Raw genomic sequence first — 13132 nt, 5'->3', positions numbered from 1 at the left:
CAACATGAATTGTCCAAATTGGAGCGCTCACATTTGTAGTTTCACACAACTGTAAAAAAAAAAAAAAAAAGAAGTGACCATTACCTACTATCTTGCTGGTCATTTATGTTTGTTTAATGTTGGTGTTGGTCATACCTGGATAGCCTAAATTCAAGAACCAATACTGTAACATTGTACTGCCTGGATAAGACGGCAATTTTCAAAAAAATTACAAACTGAAATTTTAAGAAACATGAAAACAAGGACAAGAAAAAATGATCAGTGCACTTTAATAAAATCAAACAACTTGAAGCAGCAGTTGCATAGAATAGAGCTACGTGAATCTCAATCCCCCTGTTATTCATTTCACTTGGCCGAGGTAAGAATTAAGGCCTCACAAAGTGATTAGAGGTTTTAAGAAACATTAAGGCAGGTGTGTTACATGCTACAGTGCGTTCACAAATTAGGTGAGCGCTCACACTTTTCTTTTTATTAAATGATTTGCAACAGTCCACTACACATGGACATACCGGGCTCTGCCTTCCTCAGCAGGAAAGTATATTAACCTCAACTCCACGCATCAATTATTTTGCATCATGTTGGAGGTCATGATTGTTTCAAATGACTCGTGCTGAAGATATTTGATAATTGAGGTCAATATAATCACTGATACCACAAACCTGGATTACACACAGTGCACTATTGGCAATCATTTAATAAAAATGTAAGATTTGTGAGTGTGCACCTAATATGACAGGTCTTTTGCTCCTGGCTAGTGGCACCCACAAGGATTTCAAGAGATTGAATATAGAAGAAACGAGTAGAGCCAGTACCTGCCTTTGCTCTGCATAAGCTACAGTTCATACCTGCTTAAATATATTATCACATTATTTCCTTTAAAAAAAAGGAGCTCTGCACATAAAAATATCATTATCAATAACACTGAAAACAGTAAGACTCCACTGTACAAAAACAAAACGACTGTACCAAAACCCTTGGTTATATCAATCTCTGTAACAAAAATATACATTCAAAGCTCCCAACAAAGAAATGCATAACAGACACAAACACTTTGTTCATTGTGAGACAAACACTCGTACAAGAACCAAAGAACAGACAAACGATAATGGTGATGAAAAGTAAAAAAAGAAAGTCAGTAGCTGCAGCAGTAATCCGTTTGTGAGGCACATCTGTGGCAGCTGTGATTGGTGGATGGGATGTCCTGACTTTTGACCTTTTGGGGTCAGAAGTTACCATTTTACAGGATTTTACAGGTGGATGCGTCCCTGGCTGCGTCTGGTGTGCTGAGGAATCTGGAACAGAAGCGTCAAGTTAGCAGCACTGCAGACAGCTTCAATGTTGCAAGCTCCGTTTTTTCAACAAGATAAACAAGATATAGGAGTGGGGGAAAAAAACACCTTGCAATCTAGACAACTATCTGGTTCTATTGTTCATCTCTTAGCTGCCTTATTTCACCTTGAATACTCATTTGGATAAAAAGGTGACTGCAATTAATTTGTCTTTGTTTTCTGATCCTAAGTTCAAGTGTAAAGTCAACACTAACAGCTTTCTTCAGTTGCACCATCTGCATTTACACTGTAACTTAAAATCCAACTGAAATCACATATATAGTAATGCCTTGTTGCAGTCAAAAATAATACATACCTTTGGCATTTCTGGACTGCCAAATGGTGAGAGATCTAGTGAATTCTCTTTGTCAGAGGAATTGTTGTGGCGATGATGGGCGAATTTTCTCTTTAGTGCTTCAGCAATAAGAGCTGCTGGGTCATTAAGCAATGCTGCACCTTTACTGCGTCTCCTCCTGACTGGTGTGCCCCCAGGTGATCTAGGAAGAAAGTGAAAGGAAATGCAGTATTATTAGTAAGTAACAGTTGTTGTGCAAAGGTAACAGCAGAAAATAACACAAATGTACAGAGAGCAGGAGCATATTTAAGAGAACATTCTGATGTCAAATATAATATAAAAATATATAAACGAAATTCAAACCCATATTCTGTCAATCCTAACGCCTACCTCTCCACGGAGCGCAATTTAACTTGATTTAAGTCCTTGAGAACATCCAGCATCGAGGGGATCCCTTTAACTCCCGAACCCCCACCGGAGCCTGAGCCCTGGGGCTTGAGCTGACCCTTGTCAAGGTCTTTCTCATTCCTCCTGCGCTGTTGGATCAGCTCTAATACAGATAAAGTCTCAGTGGTGGAGCTAGGGCAGGGAGGAGGAGGAGGAGGAGGAGGTGGGGGCGGTGGAGGTGGAGGAGCAGCACAGCGAGGCGTGGAGGTCAGAGCTGGCGGTGCGGCAGGCGACATCAGTGGCGTTCCTGCAGCGTTCTGGGACTCTGTCAGACCTATAAAGTGTTGAAAGAGGAAAAAAATAGGATGTCACCTTTACTTGTTTTGTGAAAAGAAGTTGAGACAAAGTAAAAATAAAGTGTCACCCTCATCCTTGTACCTGAGGCTGGACCGACAGTAACAATCATTGCTATCTGAGCTCGTAGTTTGAGCAGCTCGCTCTCCAGCGCTGTGATTTTCTTCAGGGCGTCTGGATTGGCTGATTGTCTTACAGACCTGTCTCCTCCCTGGGCTTGACGCAGTGCTGGTCCTGGGTATCTCACCACATCCCGATTTACAGTCCTTCGCTTCTCTGGAGGTAAATGGTTCCTACAGAGACCATACATTAGTTTTCTATGTAATTTTACACTTTTGGACAAAAGTCCCAATTACTAGAGAAAAAGACCTACTGGTTAATGTGCATTGTGTTTTAATAGCATTACTAACATCTTGTATTTTCACACCTATACCAGCCAATACAAATATTTGTTTTTGTAGCTGTAGAATACGAATATTGGTGACCCAGCCAAGAAATAATCTGGCATGTTTATTTCATTGTAAACTTGTACTGGAAAAAAATGACTGATTATGTTTATATTATGTCCATTTGTATTCTTACCTGGTCTTGGCAAAGCTGTCCCCCTCATCCTCAAACACCCACAGAACATCAGCGAATGAGGGGATGGCAGGCGTATCCACAGTAATGTCGACGTATCCATGGGGCCTACAGGTGAGCAGAGGGATCTGACGACAGAACGTGGACATAAGGGCATACAAGTTATAAATAATAATAATGACATTAATCTCTGATAAGATAAAACTTAAATATCCTGGATGGAACATATTATTCCAAGCACCTAATGACATGATTAAATGTAATTAAATAAGGTTACATCCTTTCTTTAAGCTATTATAAGCAAGTGTTTACACAAGTTACACAAGAGTTGAATTTGGAAGACAAAAATAATGATGTCATGATGACAAACAAATCCAGCATATTCATTTATCTGTTTGCAGCTGCATGATTCTTACTGTTAATCTTCAGTCTGTTAGAAAACACTACTTGTAAAGTACCTGAAAGTGAACACGTGGTGTCGGTGTCAGTGGGAGATTTGTCCCAATCATCCGCACGATGCTGCGATACTGACCGCACAGCTGACTGTCCCACACTGGAACCAGCTGCAAGCAAGACCACACATAAAAAAAAAACCACAACTGAAGATGATGTCATAGACTAATACTCGTTTCCCACAACACCACAGCCCTCCATCTTTTGGAAACTGTCATCCTTACAAATTCACTCGGTCAGTGAAATTTTATAACAGTGACCTTATTGATGATTTCTCTTGGCACTCCTGGATATTCACGGATCTCAGTTTGTGAATCTGTGTAACAGATGTGTATTTGTGCACTCACCATGTCTGGAGGCACCCCGAAATACTCCAGCACGATGCGCAGCACATCCAGAACATCCTCTAGTAAAGACATTTGAAGGGCTTTACCGGGTACCAGCTGACAACCGCAAAGCTCGTCTTTCTGATGACTGACTTGGTGAGAGGCCAACACAGAAAGAATGCCCTAAGTCACCTACATTACACCTGGAAGAAACAAACAAAAACAGAGCATACAACATTTAAGATATACATAATGTGATGATATGATAATATGATTGATATGATTTTACAGATTAAGTTCAGTTTATTCATCATGAGGAGTACTATTCAGGCACTGAAAACAGTTTTATAATTTCCTCTTTGTCTCTGTAGGAGCTTTGTGAAGTTTGAAAAAAGTAACCCTGATGATGTCACCAGGTAGCACCCATTTCCCTGGGACATTTTCAGGGCTAAAAAGACAAATTCAAATAAAACTAAGCTGGATGTTATATTACAAAAGAAAATTCTACGAGCCTCTGGAGTTTGTCACTGATCCAACTCTTCAAGTGTCAACGGAAGGCATCACAAACTGAGGTAAGGTATGTTGTCTCCATCTGTACTGTTAGATTCTGACTCTGCTGCAAAATCGTATTGTTTCAGGATTACAGAGGATTTGTAGTGGTTTTGAACCCAAAAACCTGAGTACACCTCTGGTCATGGCAGTGCAGGAAGCCGCATTGGCACTGCAGTGTGTCTCCAAGCTGCATGGCTCATCAAAACTCAAATGAGCGTCGCCAGGAAACATATGGAGATAAAGTAGAAATATGTGTGTGTGCACTTACCTGGGACACGTTTTCTTGTTAAAACGTGAATAGGTAGCAATATTAATCCACAATCATCATCATTGCAACCACAAATATAAACGATAACTGCAAATAAACACCAACAATGAGCTTCCCTCCAGTCTCAGCTCACGCGTCCAGGCAGCAAGTGTAGTGTGAAGTCAAATAAAGCTGCACCAGCAAAACCTCCTCTGATTGGCTGTGTGCACAGCAGCCAATAGGATCGGGCGATCGTGCAGCGTCACCAACGGCCAGTCAACCAATTGCTTGTTACGAAACTTTTAGCACCAATTTTGTATTTGTCCACGAGCTGCTTCCCCTCCAGGGTAAGAAAACATCACGAAAATGATTGTTATTATACATTTATCGTACCTTCAGAGCACTTATGTCAACCTTATTTAGAGTAATTACCGCTTTATGTTCAAACGGTGCAACAAAACAAACGTAAACGTCTTTTCTTTTAAAAAGTTGGCTAGCTTCTGAACGTGTCAAAAGTAGTTAGCTTCTTTAGCTAGCCACAACGTCAACGCTCGCGCTGCGACCCGACAGGCTTGAATTTAGTATGTTGATGTTGTTGGGAGCTTTAAAACAAACACTAGTTATCTTAACGTCACCTAAAAGTGTCCAGTTATAGAAGAATAGCAGTTCAACGCGCTCACAACAACGACGATGAAGTTAGCTTCTGATTCAGGGCTAAGGGAAACTTAAATAATGATATTTAGTGGCTAATTATCTGTTTTTTCACCACTTATACTTATGAAAAGGTGTTAGACATCGAAGCAAAAAGCCTTCACGCTGTTTAAACCCACTTTCAGATTTGTAAAACCTTTGTTTTGTTTATGAAAACTGGAAAAAAGGGCGATTTCACTGATATTTCTCCATCCAGACCACATTGGACCAGGTCTAGATAAAAAAAAAACACTCCACTTAAACCTGTCAAATCTGGACTACATTCCCAAGGAGACAAAAGAGACTCATTAAAACACAGTTTCAGATTTGTGAAACCTTTATTCTGTTTGTGAAAACACACAAAAAAGGGCGATTTCACTGCTTTTTTCCTATTCAGATCACATTAGACCAGGTACAGATCAAAAACCACTAGCCTATACCTACACTTGTCAAATCTGTACTAAATAATATATTATTATTATTATTATTGTTAAGATTTGACATGTCTAAGTTAAGTGGTTTTTGATCTATCTGGACCTGGTCTCATGTGGTCTGGATGGGGAAATATCTGTGAAATCGCCCTTTATTCAGTTAAGCAAAATAAAGGTTTCTCAAATCTGAAAATGGGTTTAGCATTAAGGCTTTTTCTATGATGTCTAACACCTTACCATAAGTGTAAGTGGTGAAAAAATGGAGAACTAGCCGCTCAATATCCTTTGTTTCCCTAATTTCCCCTTAACCCTGAATCAGAAGCCACCTTCAGCGTCGTCTCAGAACACACATTTTGTCCACAATGACTTTAATGTTAAAAATGGTTAAACTAGCAAACACTAACTAAATAACTGCCACTTGCAGTTTCAGGTCTGGTAAGGTTAGTGAAGATGATGGACGCACTGTCGGTGGTGAGTCAGCTGCGGGACCTCGCCTCTGAGCCGCAGAACCGAGACGTGATAGTCCAGGATGAAGGTTGCCTACCAGGGCTGGTTCTTTTCCTGGACCACAAGGACCCAGAGGTGCTGTTTGCAACTCTGCAGGTGAGTTAAAGAGTTTCTGGACTGGTGCGGTGGTGAACTGAATAGTGAGTAGCTATTAATGACCATGCCATGTTTAGCATGTTAATCAATTTACTAAAAATTAAAGATCTTTAATTTGATTTGCACTATAACTGCACTATAATGTTAGTGTGAAATGAACTTGCAGAGACTTTAAACACTGTTGTGATGTGTAATCCTAGTTTTCTTCCTTATTTTTTGTAGTTTAACAATAGTCATTAAAATTAAAATAGAATACACTGTAGCTACTTATTCATCATGTCTGATATATGTTTGTAGTATTTGTTTTGCTATTTGGTTAAATGTTGTGTTTTATTATATGCAAACAGTGTAAGCCTTGGGATGCTAGACACATTTCATATAAATGATCTGATTTTAAAGTGAAATCAATTCAAAAATAATAAAAAACACAAAACTATATTAGATCAGAATCAAATATACATACGAATGATGCAAATAAAACATTACAGTTGCTTTTGTAAATACCTGCCAACATATACACACATAACAATATCTGTGATAGTGATAATTTTCTTTACTTTTGACAAAAATATGTTGTCATGGAAATGTGGATGGAATCTTGAGTTATTTAGAAACGTTTGGGTCTTATATTAAAGTTGCTGGGAATCTCCAACATTCAAGACTTGAGAGAGTGCTGCTGAACAGCCATGTTTTTATTCCAAAAAGAATCAAAGTAACAATAACATCAACAGTGTAACTGTGATTGATAACATACCAGTACATCAAGCAGGTTTCAGATCTCTGCAAATTGATTTACACAACTTACTGAAATAAATATAAAGCAGTTGCTAAATAAAGGTAATGAAAACATGTTTTTTTAAAAATACTTACTGGCATTTCATGCTTTGGAAAATAGTACATTATTGCAAACTATACACAGTGTGCAGTAAATGGGTGAAAGCATGCAAAACACTGTGCTTCTTTAATAACAGAGAGTTGAGAAAATAATGATAGTTTATAAGTTAGGGTCTATTATTACATACAATGTGTTTTACCTATTATTTAATAGGTAAGAACAAGCTGAGATGCTTGATGTAATGTGTATATAATCCCTTTTCTGTCTTCCTTTATCCTCAGACTCTGCGCTACTTGGCTGAGTTGCCCCCCAACATCCCCATCATGAAGAATGAACTGGGTATGATGGTGAGCTTGGAGAGTCTAATGGCGAGGTGAAGATATATTTTCACATTATCTTGGTGGTTCTTACAAGTTGATGTGCATGGGTTTTCCTGAACTGGTATTTTTATGTGGTTGTATTTTTCCATACAGGGAGGGCGTGTCTGTTGATATCACAGCCTTGGCGCAGGAGGTGTATGACATTTTGTGTGCACCTGCTAATCCTGTACGCCGCACACCTGAGACCCAGAGGAGAAAGAAATCACAATTCTTTATTAACTCGTCCAACAAGAAGGCCAAGTCTGTCACTCTGCACATCCAGGGGCTGGACAGCTCTGTGAGTAGGCTGACTGACACACACACACACCTATGCATGATTTTATTATTGCCAACAATTGTAAAATTGCTGTTATTGCCAGTAAGGTAATTTGTGCAATCTTTCTTTTATCAAGGACCAGCGAGGCTTGTGTGAGGAGGCTCTTCTGAAGGTCAAGGGAGTGATCAGCTTCACTTTCCAGATGGCCTCCAAGAGATGCACCGTCCGCATTCGTTCAGATCTACCCACTGAGGTAAATGCACAAAGAAAAACCTGAACTATCAGTGTCTGCTCAGGAAACAACTGGTTTGTAGAAAAGTTATGTTGTATTTAATTGTCAAAGTCACTGAGATACACGTCTGTCCATTTTTGCAGAGTCTGGCATCGGCCATCGCTGCCACCAAGGTGTTGTCAGCCCAACAGGTGGTGAAGAATGAGGCAGGAGAAGAGGTGGGTAGTGGACTTGGAGCACACATTTTGACTTGACTCTTGACTGAAAACAGGAAAATAACTCAATAAATGTGGAGAAAGTTCACACTGAATTCTAACTTCTCTTCTCTCAAACTGTTTTCTTCAGGTTTTTATCCCTCTTAGCTCATCTGGAGTAGAGGTGCAGCAAAACACAGCTATACCAGACTACCTCCCAGAGGAAGAGGAAAACCAAGAGAGTGAGGTTGACCGCGCAATTTCCCGCACCACAGCCAAGGATGATTCTAACGGAAGCTGGCTCAGTTCTGCCGCCAGTTTCCTCACCAAGACCTTCTACTGGTGAAACTGGTGAAACTGGAGCTCTGTTATTCCCTGCGACGCCGAGTGGTGCTAAAAGACTCCTCCCTACTGCTGTGTATGTTACTGGAGTGGACATTACTGGCTGGTAGCTCACCAGTCACGGTCAGAATTTCACCAGCTTGTCATCAATTTCTGTGAATAATTACAAATTATCAACATGTGCAAAAGCACTTCTGATTTTGAGATTTCAATGTATTCTACTTTGATCAGAACTGGAGGCCACACACTTGAAAAACATATTCTTGACCTGTGTAATGCTGTTTTGCATCCACTATTATTATGAAATGTATATATTTCCTTCAAATCAGTTTCCTTTCCAACTTCTCAAACTGTCAATTTTCTCCCTACATGTAAAAAGATTTTTAAGTTTCTCCTCTTCTCTGTAGTATGTCTGTATTTCTGTTCTGTTTGTTGGAAGTGTTCGTTCTAAAAAAAAAAATGTACAAAATATTTATTGTGCATTGTGTTTTTATGGGTTGTTTCTCCACTATTTGGAAACAAAAAGGAGGAAATCATTGCAAGACCAAACAGCAGATAGGTAATCAATTCAAAACATTTTATTTACTTGCCAAACAGTACAGCTGGTATATTTGTACAAAGATTTCAGTTTGACAGTGGTTCAAACAGCTCATCCTACAGCCCTTTTTCCTGTGAAGTAAAGGGCTTGTTTAGTTTTCAAAGCTTTGTGGTCAGTCTTAGTAAAATATATCAACTTTTATACATAATTTATAGGATATCTATGTATAATGTACTTTACAAGTAATAATGCTTCAGTTAAAGCAATTTATTTGCAAGCTAAGTCAAGTTATCGTGTTGATAACAGCATGCTATGTATTACTGGCAAAAACCAGTACTACATATCCAAGACATGGATAATCTTTCTTAAGTTTCCTTCCATTTTGGTGGTACTGCAAGATATGAACAAAAAGGAAATGAAGTGCAAAAGTTTGAGAACCAAATGCTGGACAGCAGCATAATTGGGCGTTGTGGGAGAATGAGTGAGGTCACATGAGGGGGTAACGGTCAGGTTCCTGTGTTTTCCTGTATTCCCCCTCTTTTGTCTTAATGAAAAGCTGTATGAAGGACAGTTTGACATTATAGCTCTTACATGATGACATAACTGACAATAACATTTTATCATGAGCGTTCATACATGAACATAAATAAAGAAAAGGAAGCCACTGGAGAATTTGGGCACCTGGCCAGAATGTCAACGCTCATGCTGGGAATATATATTCTCATTTCAGTAAGAATGAATACAGACAAATCCTGGCATCACCTCACTTTTCTTTCTATGACGTGGTAAGGCAAAGGAACATCACAATTAGCAGCATTTATTCTTAAATCCTTAATCAAAAAAAAAAAAAGATCAAATGAATCAGGATATATTTTAAATTTAACATCACCAGTAAATTATTTTAATTCATTTCGTACTTTCTTGGCCAAAACAAAAGGTCAACCTCCAAACACAAGGTAGCTATGCTACGGCGAGGTCCTCCGACACGCTGCTCACAGGCTCAGTGAGACAGTGTGACGGGATGCAGCTTCGACAGGGTTAAACGTAAATGGTAAACAAGTGAATAAGAAAGGGCAGGACCTCAAGTCAAAGTAAAGATTTTTTTTTTTCACAATTTGAACAGAAATTGGGAACAGAATGAAGACAAAATAAAGAATCACATTTTTATCTGTACAGCAATTAAATAAAACTAAACAAATAATCAGTAGTTTACACCCTAATTCTCAGTTTTCTGAGAGAACAGTATTTTCATTTGGTCATTAATTAACTTAAACATCATAACTCCAACCCGCTGCCTCACCCCAATAACAACCTCTAGCTTTAAACACTGTAGACTCAGCAAAAAATATATTACATCACATGAAACTTTCCAATGTCAATACAACTTCATGGACTGATATCATTCATATACCCCATCTATTCTGCAACATTTCAATAGAAAATGTTGAAACATTAGAATTATGAAGTTCCAGTCAAAAACCTATAATTCTAAGCTTGTTGTGCAAGTTCCAGTTATAACGTCACATTGCTGATTTTGTCAATCTGACTACCTTCTACAGCAAGAAAAAAAAAGAAACTATTCAAGTATCATGATTAAAGACTTTACAGCTGATCTCAGTTTACATTATTATTAGTCTCTCATTCATACTCACACAAACACACACACACACACACACACACACACACACACACACACACACACACAAAGAGTCACAAGATGGAATAAGGTGTTCAGTGCCCTCCTGTGATTTCAGGACATTCAATTGAGAATCAGGGGTAGTTGGGGTGCAGAGCAGAACAGCTGTACACAGAACATTATGACCAAGTGGTCAGAGACAGAGAGACGATCTGTTCCCCAGGGGGAGTTCACTGAGGGGAAAGTAACTTCTCTCTGAGGATGCTAGAGGGAGATCTTTGGAGACGCCATCTTTGGGAAATGGCTTACGGTGCTCATCTGTCAGCAGGGGGACGCAGGAGGGTGAGAAAGTAAAACCTCTGGAAGGGTGTCTATGATGCTGTGAGTCCTTCCTTTGTCCAACAGCTCTGTGTTTCACCTCTCTCTGACCGTGTCTCTCTTCCTGGCGCTCTGTGTGTGGATCATTTCGTCCTAACAGGGCATCAGGCAACATCTAAAGATCAAGGACATAAATTAAACAGAGAAGGATATCAGTTTTAGTGCTGAGCAGTAGTACAGTAGTAACTGAAATCTGTTAGAGCTAAAGCTAGTTAGTCCTGTTTATTACCCTGAGATGATTTGACTACCAGCAAATGTTTATGATGTGTACATAATATTGAACACTGTCTAGTATTTTAAGTTACTCTGGCATCTGCCAAAAGTCATAAATGTAAATTAAGCCAACTGCCTGTTTCAGCTGACAATGAGGGTGCAGTGTGTTGAGAGGTAAGAAGAAGAAGAAAGGAAGGATAGAGAGCAAAAAGAGACATGAGGATGAAATTAAAGTAAAGCTTCACACTATGAGAAAACAGGCAATGTGTGATTAACTTAATATAAATGTTGTTTAGTCGTACATTTGTGTAGCAGTACCGACTTTATTACATCAGATCTAGTCTGCAAGATGATCAAACCAAGAGCTAACTGTCAATAAAGTGAGGAAAGAACAGGGTGTAAGAAGACAAATAAAAGAGGGGGTCAGGGGCAAAGCAGAAAGAAGATGTATGTTGACCTGGTCCCTGCTGGGCTGATATATCTTCTACTCCGCTCAGAGGCTTTAGGAGACCGTTCTCCCTAAAGGCTACGACAGGAACTCTCTCCTCCTCTTCCTCCTCCTCCTCCTGCTGCTGCTGCTGCTGATGCTGCTGCTCCTGTCCTTCAGGTGGAGACAACCTGGAATCTGAAGGCAGTACAATCACCTCTTCAAACTCCCCGTTTTCACTGAGAAATGAGGAGACACAGGTGGAACAGAGGATTGGAGGATGACGGTGTCGAAAAAAACGAATAATAAAGAACATTAAACAAATGAGAATACAGTCAAAATCTAATGAAAAAGAATGCAATGAAGTCACAGAAACAGGATTATACCACTGTGTTTTGTATTATGTTCCCCTCTTTTTGAAAGGACTAATATATTTGCTGTGCTTCTAGTCTACAGCTCTACCTCTGGTCAGGATGGCTCAGTGCTGCGGTGCTGGGGTTTGGGTTGGGGTCAAGTTGGCGACCGTTGCTATGGTGTGTCGGTGAAACAGTCACTGCAGATGGACCAGGAGAGGCAGGGGCCACTGATGATGAGAGGACAACGAACACAGCCATCAGAGACAGCGACAGTTCCAACAATTACAGATTATTTATATTTATATAGGTACAACAGCAGGGTAACACAGAAGTCATAATTCTTTCATTTATGGTGAGTGAAGTTACCCGCATTGTCCCCGTTCCTATTAGGATTCACTTTCTAGATATGGGACGGAAGAAAAAGAGAATGATATATTATCCACACTTAGCCAGATATTGTATTTGTCAGATTTGTGCCACATTTCCTGTGATCTTTACCTTGTCTGCTGTGTCTGAACGTCTTGTCCTTTTCATGATCTCCTCCAAACGCTTGTAATCAGAAAAGAAAAGAGGTTTTAGATGTACTGCAGATCAGAAATTACTATGAATTTTACTCATGTGCGTGAAGATGTGTCACCTTCTTTCTCTCCAGGCGTTCAGCCTCCTCTTTCTGGAAGTGTTTCTCTCTCTCCTGCCTCAGTCTCTCCGCCTCCTCTTTCTGACGAGACTCTTCCTCCTCTTTCTGATACGCACAGAATTTTGTTTTTAAGATTTATGAAGACTTCTTGTGTGGCTCTTTAGTTCATAATGTGTGAGTTCATATGTACGCTTTATCTGACCTGTTTCTGGAGTCTCTCTGCCTCCTCTCTCTCTTTCTCCTCCTCCGCCTTTCTCTCCTCCTCTTCCTTCCTTCTCCTCTCCTCCGCCTGGCGCTGGGCCTCCTCCTCTCTCTTTGCTCGTTCCTCAGCCTTGCGGCGAGCCATCTCCTCCTTGGCTAGTCTGTAGAGACGCGCACACATATTGCGGTGAAAACAAAGCAGATACACACACCTTCAGTATTACCCAGCTGCTTGCACACTCTCTAGATTGCACACGTATTC

The 13132-nt window shown here is 39.9% G+C and overlaps 3 protein-coding genes across 10 annotated transcripts in view; 1 reads left to right on the top strand and 2 right to left on the bottom strand.

The window, feature by feature from the left end:
- Nucleotides 1–253: 253 nt before the first annotated feature.
- Nucleotides 254–4714, bottom strand: mtfr2 (mitochondrial fission regulator 2). Its single transcript, XM_067573360.1, has 8 exons — nucleotides 4543–4714; nucleotides 3744–3925; nucleotides 3402–3506; nucleotides 2947–3071; nucleotides 2449–2657; nucleotides 2014–2344; nucleotides 1645–1825; nucleotides 254–1292 (listed from the first exon to the last, which is right to left on the bottom strand). The coding sequence occupies exons 2-8, from the start codon at nucleotides 3813–3815 to the stop codon at nucleotides 1248–1250; spliced, it is 1068 nt and encodes a 355-aa protein (XP_067429461.1). The 5' UTR covers nucleotides 3816–3925; nucleotides 4543–4714; the 3' UTR covers nucleotides 254–1247.
- A 50-nt stretch (nucleotides 4715–4764) lies between these two features.
- armc1l (armadillo repeat containing 1, like) lies at nucleotides 4765–8953 on the top strand. Its single transcript, XM_067573361.1, has 7 exons — nucleotides 4765–4868; nucleotides 6067–6245; nucleotides 7362–7453; nucleotides 7554–7737; nucleotides 7853–7969; nucleotides 8092–8166; nucleotides 8294–8953. The coding sequence occupies exons 2-7, from the start codon at nucleotides 6093–6095 to the stop codon at nucleotides 8486–8488; spliced, it is 816 nt and encodes a 271-aa protein (XP_067429462.1). The 5' UTR covers nucleotides 4765–4868; nucleotides 6067–6092; the 3' UTR covers nucleotides 8489–8953.
- An 87-nt stretch (nucleotides 8954–9040) lies between these two features.
- map7b (microtubule-associated protein 7b) overlaps nucleotides 9041–13132 on the bottom strand; it is a 29722-nt gene continuing 25630 nt past the window's right edge. For all 8 annotated transcript variants that reach the window (XM_067573353.1, XM_067573351.1, XM_067573354.1 and 5 more), the window contains 7 exons: nucleotides 12872–13031; nucleotides 12670–12774; nucleotides 12531–12581; nucleotides 12399–12432; nucleotides 12139–12259; nucleotides 11707–11915; nucleotides 9041–11151 (listed from right to left, as the gene is read on the bottom strand). In XM_067573353.1, coding sequence (XP_067429454.1) covers nucleotides 11141–11151; nucleotides 11707–11915; nucleotides 12139–12259; nucleotides 12399–12432; nucleotides 12531–12581; nucleotides 12670–12774; nucleotides 12872–13031 — 691 coding nt within the window. In that variant the 3' untranslated portion in view covers nucleotides 9041–11140. The remainder of the gene's footprint in view (nucleotides 11152–11706; nucleotides 11916–12138; nucleotides 12260–12398; nucleotides 12433–12530; nucleotides 12582–12669; nucleotides 12775–12871; nucleotides 13032–13132) is intronic.

The sequence above is a fragment of the Thunnus thynnus genome, chromosome 18 (assembly GCF_963924715.1).
Source record: "Thunnus thynnus chromosome 18, fThuThy2.1, whole genome shotgun sequence".
In the NCBI taxonomy this organism is placed as follows: Eukaryota; Metazoa; Chordata; class Actinopteri; order Scombriformes; family Scombridae; genus Thunnus; species Thunnus thynnus.
The sequence above is the reverse complement of the archived record's forward strand: the minus strand, read 5'-3'. Positions and strand labels throughout refer to the sequence as shown.

Bases quoted from the DNA above. Each gene is read 5' to 3' on its own strand.
- mtfr2 (XM_067573360.1), bottom strand. From the start codon at position 3,815: ATGTCTTTACTAGAGGATGTTCTGGATGTGCTGCGCATCGTGCTGGAG. The intron at 3,072-3,401 runs GTACTTTACAAG...TTCTGTCGTCAG, and splicing joins CACCACGTGTTCACTTTCAG to ATCCCTCTGCTCACCTGTAG. The intron at 1,826-2,013 runs GTAGGCGTTAGG...CTTTCTTCCTAG, and splicing joins AAATTGCGCTCCGTGGAGAG to ATCACCTGGGGGCACACCAG.
- armc1l (XM_067573361.1), top strand. From the start codon at position 6,093: ATGATGGACGCACTGTCGGTGGTGAGTCAGCTGCGGGACCTCGCCTCT. The intron at 7,738-7,852 runs GTGAGTAGGCTG...TCTTTTATCAAG, and splicing joins TCCAGGGGCTGGACAGCTCT to GACCAGCGAGGCTTGTGTGA. The intron at 8,167-8,293 runs GTGGGTAGTGGA...TGTTTTCTTCAG, and splicing joins AGAATGAGGCAGGAGAAGAG to GTTTTTATCCCTCTTAGCTC.